This window comes from Patagioenas fasciata, chromosome 3 (genome assembly GCF_037038585.1).
Source record: "Patagioenas fasciata isolate bPatFas1 chromosome 3, bPatFas1.hap1, whole genome shotgun sequence".
Taxonomy (NCBI): domain Eukaryota; kingdom Metazoa; phylum Chordata; class Aves; order Columbiformes; family Columbidae; genus Patagioenas; species Patagioenas fasciata.
In genome coordinates, this window is record NC_092522.1 from 17,917,747 (window position 1) to 17,930,244 (window position 12,498).

The window sequence follows — 12,498 nt, forward strand, 5'->3', positions numbered from 1 at the left end:
AAAGCAAGGGTTCCTGGATCCATGAAGGGAAGCATAAATGGTGTTTCTCCTTCAGGGACAAAAGTGCCTGGGCTGTAGAATCTAAAAATGCTTTGCTGTCCCTTGGTCTTACCAAGCAAAGCATACAAAATAACACAGCTGAGAACAAAGGAACTTTTTCTGGTGCAGAAACCCAGTGTGTCAAAAGTGCCCTGATTAGTTCAGCTGAGGCCAGTGATTTCAACACCACTTTAAATATAAAATATTTATGTCGTGGAAACTCAGCACTGCTCATCTCCATCCCTACTCTAAGGTCATAAAGGAACTTGGGGCCATGAACTGCATCTTGCTGAGAATTCATCCTCCAAAAAGCCACGTGGTTCATCCCAGCCCATGGGGCGGATCTTCCATTCAGGGAGTTTGGCTAGGAGGTCTCTGCATTTCTCCCTTGGACATGAAGGAGACAGGCACAGATGTGAAGACAGAGATGTCTCTGTTCCTTGCATGTTTACTGGTGTTCCTGTCAGGAAGCTCGGGATGCCTGCACCACAGCTGCCACTGCATGGGCAGGGTCTTCATTTGTCAGGAGAGCAAGGTGGTCCAGGTTCCCCGGGACATCCCCACTAACACCACCGAACTGTAAGTAGGGAGAGGGGATGGTTGCGAGCAGCAGCCCTGTTGCTGGCTCTCAAAACAAACTGCTGCCTGGCAAGGCAAGGGTCGGGTTTGGAGCAAGTCGCTCAGGAGGCTTACGCCAGCTGTTTGGAAAGCACAGCCCTTCCTCTGACACTCGCTTAATTACTTCTTGAAGCTCCTCTCCATTACTCCGATCATGCTCATTTTAAGATCTCTGTTAAGAAAAGATATGTACATTATAATGCAAAGCGCAGACTAAATTTTAAACAAGCCTCCTTGATGCTGTGACAGTAATTTGAAGCATAAAGTCTAAGCTTCCTTTACAGCTTGCCTCAGCGCTGTCGAAACACGTAGCGCAACTTGTCTGCCCCAAACAACTTGATGATGGGCGTTTGTGTTTGTACTGCGGGAGATTTCTAAAGGTTTGTGTTTGTTTGCCAAGAAGAAACTTAATGTTTTCTTGCTGAAATCATGAAGGCTTTACAGAAAGGTCTCTGATAAACATTCAGACAGTGATCCTCCTTTATCAGAGGAGCAGCATAACTTCAGTTGGAGAGTGATCCATGTAAAGATACCAAACTGTCTTACTCCAGGAAGAGTTTTATCTATCTTAAAGCTTCTCTTGTTTTCCATAAAGCGATCTTAGCAATACCGAATGACAGCTGGTTTTTGTGTCAGTACCACAGGCAAGCAGAAGAGCTTACACATCGACGAGTATGTAACAATGCAAGTGGTTGTTACCATTTTAATTTTTTTTTTTTAAGAAAGTTATATCACCCCTTGCCCTTACGCACAGCTGTCTGACATTGTTATGAACTAAAGCAAAAATGAAAGGAGTAGTCCTGGATAAACCCTTTGATTAATAGCTGGAGTGGCAAGTTTGGAGGGAGGATACAAAGAAGAATAATTTATCACTAGTTGGGTAAATAGGTCCCTATCTTAATTTTACACATCACAATATATCTGTGGTTACAATCCTACAGTTTTCCTAGGGCAGAAGTTTTGTTTCATTCAGAAAGAGGAGTTATTATGCTCACTGAGCTAGAGGACTGTGGTGAAAACTTGACAAAAATGTCTGAATTAACCACAGAAGGTCAGCAAAAGTTTAAATCATTCTCACAACTAGAAGAAAAAATAATCCATCTGTGATTTAGGTCATCTAAATCCTGAGTGAACTGTGCCCCAGGCATCTAGTCCTAATTTTGTGTAATTTTGCTTTGATTGTTTCTTTAGATTACACAGTTAAGGTCTGCCTTCTAGGGATTAAGCAAAAGAAGTTTATAATTATTTCTGCAAAGAAATAGAGTTTTATATTGCCAAAAAACACCTGTTTGCAAAATTGTTTGCAGTAAATCCTTGTTAACTTCTCAAGGGTTTGTTGGCAATGCTAATTTGTGGGTTCCTCAGCATGAGTGTGTATTCCCTGAAAAAGGCTGACTGCAATGTTGATGTGATCAAAACGAGCAAGTGAATCCTTTCTTCTGGTGGCATCATACAAATACAGGTGTTAGAATCTTTCGACTTGAGTCTCCTCTCAGTTATGCCAGCTTTTGGTTCCTTGGAGGTAATTCTGGTCCTGTTAAATCAGTATAGACCTGGGACTGACTTCAGCACAGCTTGAGAATTTGTCCATGAAAACTCGGTAGAGTTGCTTTGAGCATACAGAATGTTAAAGTTACTAAAGCCAGATACATTAGCTGGAGAGCTCTTAAGTGATAGATAAACTTTAAGGTCAAAGCAGGCGGACTCTAGAAAGGTGTCTTCCTATGCATCACTCTGCTGAGTGCCTAGTGGGGTGATTCAGATGACTGCAATAGACTTTGCTGCTCCAGGTAACCAAATAAGCTTGCTTTATGTTTCTTAAAAAAGCCTCAATGAGTCAAAAGGGTTTTAAAATTGGTGTAGCAACTTGAACATAGATGGCCACCGTGTCTAAGGACCCTGTATAGGACATAAGCACAGCTCCTGCAAGGTACTTTTTTCATTTAAAAGCTCATTCCGGGAGTGCAGGATGTTGTCTCATTTTGTTTGACATAAAGGAGGGGGTTTTCTTCAGTACATTTGGAACTCTTCACCTCTCTTATGTGGCCTTGATAGGTCTCCTAAGCTATCCTAGTGTCCTTTCCTAGGGCCTTTTACATGTTGAATAACAGGCTAGTGAAAGCTTTGGAGGGAGAACAAAAGCCTCAAACACTTCTCCTGTTGCTGTGTTTCTGTTCCACTACAGCTGTTTCTTAAGTTGTGACACTGGCATGCGGCAGCCTGCTCTGTTACTTGGTAAAAAAATTCAGGATAAAGGTAAAAATATTGCCCTCAAGAACCATTATCTCTACTTTTGCCGTGGCTGATTTTGTAAATTATTGTTATTATCTTTTGTTTTTCAAGGGCTGACTGCTGACACTGCTGCCAATGATGGGTTTCTTTGTGGTTGGTTTCCCGACAGTGAGAGCTTATGCTCCACAGTGAACATGAGCTCTGTGGCACGGTACAAGAGCCAGGGTTTTGCTCCTGGTTGGATTCTCATCTGCTTTAGCAAGGGTGTTGCAAATGGGAGGGCTGACAGCCACTTATGGTGAAGGATCTCAGTTTATACTTGCCATGTAGAAACAGAGCGGGGATTAGAAACCATGGGTTTTCATTACTCTTTTTGCTACCACATCTACTTTCTCACTTACAGGCCAAAATCTTACAAGAGGACACTTACAGCTTGGTTTGTATGTTGCTTTCTGCAGATTTACAAGCGCTCTGCAGCTGGCATGTCTTGAGTGTTTGCTAACAAAACTGTGTTTATTAGCTGTTTCACATTATAATCTTTGCCTGGAAGAGGAGTTGGATAGAAGAATTATTGGCATTTTTTTTATAGATACCAAAATGCCTTTGAGAAATGTAGATGGCTCTAACTTAGAACTCTGGAGGTAATCCATGAGAAAGCAGAGGCCAGAATTTCAGATGGGAAACATACGATCATTTGTGTCAAAGTATTAACTATTAATTGCCTCACAGAGTATAAGAGCGGAGGCAACTCGGTAGTCCCTGAGTTGCAGTATACTTCTTGCAGATTTAAAATAGTTTTAAAATTCAGTGGTAAGTTTTGTGATCCATCCTTAATATTCACCAAGATTTAATTTAATCAGACACCTTGCTTTAAGAAAGTAATGCAAACAGAAATAACTTGCTCTCAGAATAGAAGGGATCCCTCTTAAGTTTTAGCAAACTGCTTTAAGCAGAAATGTATTAATATCAACTGGGAATACAGCTAGAAATGCCATTCACTTACAGCACCCTTCCTTGCTTTTGGGTTTCTTTTCTCGACAGTGCTTGAAATCACTCTTACAGTATCCCAGGGAAATAGAGAGCTCTACCCCTGCAGCGAGGCACAACCATTTGGGCAGTGGACTACACCTCTGATTTGACAAAGTAAAGCAAGAGTAAAAGGCAGCTTAAAAAGGGGGGTGGAAAAGGCTGTTTGATCCAATTCTGCTTGCAAATCTGCAGAATTATGTGAGAGAAATGTTAATATCAGTATTTTACCTACATACTGTAGCTAATACTGTGATAAAAAAGGTATCAGGAAATCAGATTGGGTCATATTGTATTTGTTATGAAGAGGAACTGCCTTCAACTCAGTTACTTTCCTGATTTTCTCCTCCTCCTAAACCTTCCCCCCTTACTGTTTAGCCCTCCGTATCTGGCATACACGCTGAAGCATGTTGACCGGTTGGTTCATTTTGCCTGACTGTTTCTACATCATGAAGACAATATAAGAAACATTTCCTGAGAATGGAAATTGCAAACTTGGATCTGTGACTCAGATAATTAAAAGGAATTATTTAATGTGTTAGCGTGCCAGAGGCTTCAGTGGGAGAGTGGTGCCGGTTTTAGAAAGGAGCAACTGAGATGACTGAAATAATTGACAACAGAGACGGTCCATTGTTTCCACCCATCTGTCAAGGTGTTATCTAAGAGAAAATTGCAGATAAAATAAATAAGGCCTAGAGCTGATCATGCAGTATTTTGTATGTTAAAAAACATTCTCTCACTTCATTAGCCAGTTTAGCCATTGTCAGAGCAGTTCAAAGGTACATTATATAGAGCGTTTTCTCCCAAGCATCTGCAAACTATAAACAGTGGGGGGTTTTCACTTGCTCTCTGCATAGGTGTTTTTGTACAATCGCTCAAGGTTATTTATTTTAGATTATCAAGTCAAGGTTGAGTAGATATCTAACCACTAAAACAGTTGCTGCCTTGAAATAGCAAGTCCTGTGTTAAGTACTGAGTGAGTCAGACGTGCTTCCCTGTGACAGAAGCTGCAAATGATGTGAACAGTAGCTGCAACACTGTTATTGACAGCTGCAATTAGGATTTTTTTATGCTTTCACACTTAAAGTTGAAACTACAGTGAAACCTGCAAACAATCACAGTTCTTGCTCAGGTGTTTGTACTGGTGGACTGACCTTCATCTAAGACAGACAACATGAAAAGGATAAAGGATAAAGTAGGCTAACAAAATGAAGACCCATGAAACTTTCAAGTCCATTTTTTACTGTCATTAATCATACAGTTAATCAATAAGCCCACATATTATCAGAAAGGGATGAGAATATTTGCGTAGCAGAGCATATTGAGAACCTATTACATGCTATCTAAAACATTTACTTTTTTAAACATTTTTTCTGCTATGGTAGAAAAAAGTCTGCAGTTAATGTTACATTCTTCTCTTCCTAGATTTATTATCAGTTCATACTTTGAAGCAGAAAGCTATAGAACCTGCTGTACAACCACTGTCTGGATTCTGCATTTGACATTTTCATTGGTAGGATGAAAAGAAATAGGCAGAGCATAAGACGGAAAAAAAGAAAAGGAAGAAGGTGGCAATAAAAGATAATAAACTCTGCAGAGTAGATACTCAGCTAGTATAAACTACCAAGTATATATCTCTATAGAAACACGCAGTTTCCAAAGCTTCAGGAGCTTTTCAACACAAGGAGGTCTGCTGCACACAATAGGACTTACTTTGCAGGACAGTACTCTCTGCTGACTTTCTCATGATACTGTGGCAATAAATATATAAGCATGACTTTCACTTGACTTATAATGACTACAGCTTGATGCATCTATGACAGATGTATCATCGAGTCTGAAGATGTATAAATGTGCCTATATATATCTAATGTATCTTTCAAATGAATGTGTATTCTCTTAAAATGTAATGGCAAATATATGACTTGTTAAATCACTAAGATTTCCAGGGAAACACAGTGAAAGGCAAGACTTGATTTTGTTTGCTGGTGGCATTGAGAAGGTATCAAGGTCCATGCTGGCTGATGGCCTTCACTGGAGTCAGCTGCAGAGAGATTCTCCGCATGTACAGGGTTTGGATTTTCTGGCAGCCTCTATCTCACAGACACACACACCATAAAAGCCCTGAGAGAACCTGGGTCATGTCCCCACACACCTGATACCAGGTGAAATGTGTTCCTGGGCCTGATCAGCTCTAGATCACAAAATAAAGCCTCTCTGTTAGACATTATAGGTACATCTTGCTTCACCTCCTACAGAAAATCAAAATTGCCTGTTGAATGAGATTATCATCAATGTTTTTCTAAAGTGTTTGGAAGATTAAACTAGTCATTTGTAGGTGTTACATTTTCTTATCTTGAATATTTTGCCTTCATCTTGGGTGCCTCTCCATTCAAATATTTTTTTCATATAAATATAACCTAGGAGAGTTTGACAGTAATGTTATTCATGGGATGCAAACTAGAAAATACCAAGGTTTTGTGTAGAGGGACAGCAAGAGAGAAAATCTCTGGTAAGGTCAAAAATAAGTAGTTCTAAACTAAAATGTGTTTAAAATGGAGAAGTTGGTAAGTCTAGGGGACATTAAATGTAGGATGAAGGTCTAGCTTTTACTTCTCCAACAAGAACATGTATCACAAAACAGATTTGAGGAATGATGAATTCACCAGTGTCATGCAGCAGTTAATTTCCTTTCCTCTGAATGGTATGTCACACTAAACCCTTCAACAGTGTGGATGATTTCCTAGCTTCATTTACTCGCCTTACTACAGCTTCTCACAACTCACCATTTTTCACCACACAGAACTAAAATTCTGGTTGTTTTCTCTTTTCTAATATTAAAATGTATTGACTTTATCCCTCATCTCACCCACTTTGGCCCAGGGAATCCCCTTGATACTCAGATGTGACTGTCGCTAGCTGGGAGAACAGAGCAGTCAGAGCTCTAGGAAGAACTTCTGAAGAGTGCTTTTATGAGTTTGAAAGACATTAAAGTGCTTACCTGTTTCTGTTATAGTTGTTCAACTTCACTGAGTTGGTCTCCCAGCCCTTCTAAAGGGAGCTCAGGGTATTTATGCATGAGGGGGATGCAGAAGTGTCTGTGTGTGCCCCTTATGCTTTGACCCAGCAGGGTACAAGCTGCTATACTGTAAGAGCCACAAAGCCAGGACAAGTCATCCATTATCCTTGTATCTGCATTTGTCCATGCCATATGCCTTCAGCTCCTCATTTCGGTTTATAAATGGTGGCTCAGGAATTTGAGTTAGTTGTTTTCTGCATCTGGCCCTTAGCAAAGTCATATTAGCATGGCAGTCCTGAAGAATAAAACTCATTATCTCCCACAAAATGCAGGCCATTCCTCTTAAATTTAAAATAATAATAATAATAATAATAATAATAATAATAATAATAATAATAATAATAATAATAATAATAATAATAGTTGCTGTTCCCAGCAGCATTTCTGAGATGTAATGGAGAAGAGACCTCCAGCAGAAGATGTTTTTAAAAGCTCCAAATTGAATTCTTCTAGAAGAATATCGCACACAAAATGTGTCGCCTGATAAGCCAGCAGAAGAAAGTCTGCTGTGCAGCTCAAAGGTTTCCTTCACAGGTGCCAGGGGTTCTCACAGGGCTGGTGTATCACTGCAAATACTGGGTGTGTGGAGACCTTAACAAGAATGAAAATGGAAGGTGGATGAGAAATGCCAGAAGAACAGAGAGAACAGTTGCACAGAAGAGTGATGCCAAGTGAATATACATCCCAAAGGGGACAGCTGCTCTAAGCGCCAGCAGTTTGTGTGCAGGAAGGGGTCCTGCAAAGCCAAACCAAATTATCCAGGTTAGAAAATAAAAATAAACAAACCTTTTAGACACTCAACTGAGGAGCAAAATAAATCCATGCAAAGTTCAACATGCCTCACTGTCTTCTAACTTAGTGGCTTTTTAGTTAGTTCTGCTTAACTTTACTGAGTGTCCTTGTGCAGGCAAGCTAAAAGATAATTGGAGTAGGTTCACAGCTAATTTAAATTGTCATAGCTTCATTAACTTCAGTGGAAAGAACCAGGTTCATTTTCACTGTCTGGCAATTGGGACCTCTGTCAGCCATGTGTTGTTCATTTTGTCAGCAGCTGATTGGTAATTAATATGTATGTGTGTTTGGTAAACAAGATAGTTTCAGCATAGACGACAGGTATTCTTTTTTAGAGTGGTCTGTTAGTTTTACACAGCAAGAGGTGAACACTTTTTGTAGGAAAAGCCACTTTTCTTTGTTTAAGACCTTGACCTTTTCAGACAAAACCTGTAAATTATTTCACACACTTTGCCTGTAGTTTGATTGGACTGATCTTATTAGCAGTGAAATTTAACTCATTAAAATGAAGCTTATTTCAAATTATAGGTCAGAGTCAAGTCTGGATTTCATGTAAGAGTACAGAAAATTATTTCTTCTAATTGTCTTGCATACAGTGCAATAATGAGCCCTATTTCTGGCTTTACTTATTTACAGCTTCCTTGATTTTGGGGGTCCAGGGTCAAGAAAGCTTGTGATTTTTTTGCTTTTGCTTAAGTTTTCCTTAGGTGTTCTGGAAGCTCAGCCTTGAAGCTATGGATGTTTCTTATCTCCCATTACCTTATCAAGCCACTCAGATGTATTTGCTCCTGGTTAGCTAAAGAATTTAGAGACTGCTATATGCAGAGCAATGTATATTTTGGAGTGAAATTAAAACAGCATTCAGCCAAATTCAGTGTGAAAGTCTTTGTTTTTCATAATTATATTTAGCTTCCTGACCCTCTGTCTTTGCTTGGATTAGCTAAATAATGCTATATCCTTGAACATAACATATTCAGCACTTGCTATAGACAGGGCAGCCTCAACTTTAAGCACGTACTAGCTGTTTGAGGCATGGACTGAAGCTTTAACCTCTGCCTGCTCCCTTCTCTACACCAGAATGCAGTTACTAGTCAGCATTTTAGTATATTCCTGGAAATCCCGTTTTCTGAACACTTGTGGAACATTGTTCTTGTAATGGTCATACTGACAGAAAGTTTCCCCATAGTACATAAGAGGATGTACTTTCCGATACGAATCCTTGTCCAAATACAGTCAGTTAATTGGAATTAATTTGTAAATATTTATTTGTAATAAATCTATGAATCTGTAGTCGTTTTCCAAAAAAACTATGTGTATAAACATTCAGTGGGGAAAACTTCCAAGTTTTCAATGTTTGTTTGATTCATCTTTTGTTTGAGATTGGAACAAGGAGGGAATACGCTTTCAAATGACAGTCAGCAAATTTTTTTGTTTTTTTCATTTGAAATAGTAGTGTGTAAAGAAGAACTGGATTGACTGCCTGAAGATTGGAAGAGAAAGTGGTGCTCGTTTTCTCAGGAGCCCTTCTGGTGTCCTAAATTTGTGATCTGAACATAGAACAGCGAGATGCACTGGGATGCCCATAAAGCAGCCTCCTCTCACCCTTACTCCAAAAAAGTGAAGGGAACAGCATGTGTGCACACACCTGCACATGTGCTTGGGTTGTCTGTGTGTTTAACCTCTTCCTCCACTGGTTCAGCTCCAGGCAACGAAGATGAGAATAAAAAGCAGAAACATGTATATGTAGCTGTGACTGATAAGAAGGACAAGGCTCAGATGGGAGAGAGTAGCAATGGAAGGAGGGACTGTCTGCCTGTCTCTTCCAAAGTCAGGAGCATGGGATAGGAAGTAGTTATTTGAGTTTGGTTTTCTTCACTGCAAGTGATTGTCATGTGGGCAGTCTGGGGATTATTATGGTTTTCTTTACAGACCTTCTGAAAGACTTTTAATGGCTTTTGTTTGTCCATTTGGGATTTTTTGGAGTTCTTTTTTTTATTCTGTGCCATGCTTTGTGCTTAGAAATGATCCCTGGTATAACATTCTTTCTACCCTTGGCTTTGAAAGGTTTGTATTTTAGTGCAAACATCAGGGTTAAGTTTTGATTTCTTTATTCACTTGTACCATCACTTGATACAAATATATTAGGCTATGGCCTTCAGTAGGCCAGTAAAGGTGTTCAAGGACTGTCAAAGGGCACCCTGTTCAATGGGAAGCACTTGTGTCTGTGACAGCCACGGACACTCACCGAGATCAGAAAGTAAATCTGACTCCAGCAGTGGAAATGCTGCTTTCTCTGGAGTTTGCAATCTCTTCACTCCGGAAAAAAAAAAAAAAAAAAAAAAAAACAGGAGCTCAGGGAAGTCAAATCCATTTTTTAATTCTTATTAACTACTGAGTATTTCCTCAGAGTCCAGTATCTCAGTAGAAATGGTTATAGACACAGAGGAATTTCTGTACAAGTAAGGTCTAAGATGAGAGGCTATAAACCACCCTGCTATGGGAAAGCAGTGGATTGATGCTAAAAAACCTGCCATATCCCCAAAGTTTTCTTTGGCCAACAGAGCTGCTATGGAAATTTTGGGGGTTTGTAGTTTTGGTTTTTTTTTTGGCAAGTGGAGAGTCACAAAAGAAGTACAGACTGTGTCAGAAAATGGTAACAAAACAAGAAATGCCTCAACTGAACAACTCTCTCTATGAGGAATTAGAGAGGTTTGAGGAAATGGTCAGTAGGAGCACTCATTGGAAGGTTTCACCCGTTTATAGGTTTAGCTACTATCTGTATATGTGTCCTTAGCTAAAGCCTTTCATAAGTATAAGAATGATGCGCCTATAGGATCTTTTTTTTATATATCCAGTATTCATGTAGCAAACAATATAACTCTGGATTCCTTCATTTCCTTATGTGTTATTGCTATGTTACACTGGTGCAGCTCAGCATGGGCCTACATCCCAGAAATCAGATTGTTTTTTTGAACACTTTACCCTAAAAGTTGGAGCCGTCCATCCAGGGTTTTACAGCAGCACTGCAAGGGCTGGACACGAAAATATGAATTTCCACAAAGCATCTGCCCAGTAGTGATTGCCCTTGGACCTACTGGTGTCCTGGTCCAGCGAGGACAGCCTTGTAGCTTCAGGGCTGTGAACCAGCAGCAGCTAGGGCTTGCCATTTTTCTGACTGTCAAAGGTGCAAATGCTGTCTGGAAGAAACGCTCCAGTGGTGCTAGGGAATGGGGACACTGGCTCTTTGTTCAAGGCCTTGAAAGACTTTTTTTTGCCCTCAGGCTGCCAAGAGGCGGCCTTGGTTCTGGGTATAGATTCATCTGTTTAATGTCCTCCAGGCTGAGCACGCATAGGGTTGGTTATCAGCTAAAATGGGGAATGAGGCAGTCAGTGCTTCAGAAGTTCCTGCTTGCGTCTCCTTGAAGATTTTCTGCATTCCACAGAAAGCTCATTAACGTCTGCTTTGGAGGGACGGCAGGTTGCTGTTTTGATTAGTGGTGCCAGATTTGTCGGCTAGAATACATCTTTACGATGTTCATCATATAAAGGAGGTCATACATTTCTGTAAAGCACCTTATGCTAGTATCCTAATTTATGAACAACAGCTTTGGGCATCAGCCTCTGTTGCATAGAAATACTTGTAGTTCTGTTAGTCTGAGCTCAACTGATTCACGTTGGCTCTCTATCCTAGAAGCCCACAAGTCCCAGAAGCCTTAATTTTGAATATGACGTCAACTGCGTTTCTTAAAACCTTCCAAAGAAGGAAGAAGGTGCACCTAGGCTACATGGAGGTCTAAATTTTGCCTTCACTTTCAAGCATAGTGTCACTGTAGGTGTTTCCATAATGTTGAGTTTCACCAGTTGGAAAGTCCTTTGCCAGCATCAGTATTGGTATTTCAGTAGCTTCTGTAACAGAACCCAACAGCCATGCTTCCTCTGCTAGCCTGCCTTACGGCGTGCTTCCAAGTCATACTTGGTTTGCAGGGTTATCCAAATGTTCTTCCCTTTTGTTGACCTTATTGAAGAGGTGACGATGGAAAATACTTTCTGGGGGAAAAAAAAAAAAAAAAGGTGTCAAACTGATCGCTAACCATTCCCTGCTATCTCAATGCTGAAATAGCAGTGCTCAGTATGTTAGAGGCTACTTCTGCCAAATTAAGGGATAATCAGCTGGAACATCTGTGTGTTTCATAGTTACCCTTGAAAGAAGGAGGCAGGAAAACCAAAAAGCATACACAAAGGCAGACAGTAAGTTGGTCGTGTCTTTCTATACTTTGCTTGCATATTATTTGCTTTTTTGCAACTCAATGCATGTGTCCTAAATATTGTTTTGGTGAACAATAATAACAGTAGTACTGTGATTTTTGCTAGAAGCAGCATAAAATAATCCCTTAAACACTGCAGTCTTATAAACAAAGCCCTAGGAAATAAACATCTTTTACAACTGTCAAACTTGGAGCAAGAGTTCATTTTCTCATTGCCAAAAGTGTGCCTTTATCTGAGAAAGTAAGACAGAATGGCCGGTATCGTGCCTCCTGTTTGAACAATCCATTTGCAAGAATAGATACAGATGTTATATTTACAAAGAGAAAGGAAAGAAAAAAAGTGGCTGCGTAGTGAGATGAAAAAATCAAAAGCGCTGAAATACCAAGCACTACATCTACCCTGTCCGCTCAAGGAACATGAAGTAGGGGCGCATTTTCTTGACCAGG

The 12,498-nt window shown here is 40.1% G+C and overlaps 1 protein-coding gene across 2 annotated transcripts in view; it reads left to right on the plus strand.

Moving 5' to 3' along the window:
* The first annotated feature begins 403 nt into the window (after window positions 1-403).
* FSHR (follicle stimulating hormone receptor) overlaps window positions 404-12,498 on the plus strand; it is an 86,222-nt gene continuing 74,127 nt past the window's right edge. For both annotated transcript variants that reach the window (XM_065834611.2, XM_071805889.1), the window contains exon 1: window positions 404-618. In XM_065834611.2, the coding sequence (XP_065690683.1) occupies window positions 434-618 (185 nt within the window). In that variant the 5' untranslated portion in view covers window positions 404-433. The remainder of the gene's footprint in view (window positions 619-12,498) is intronic.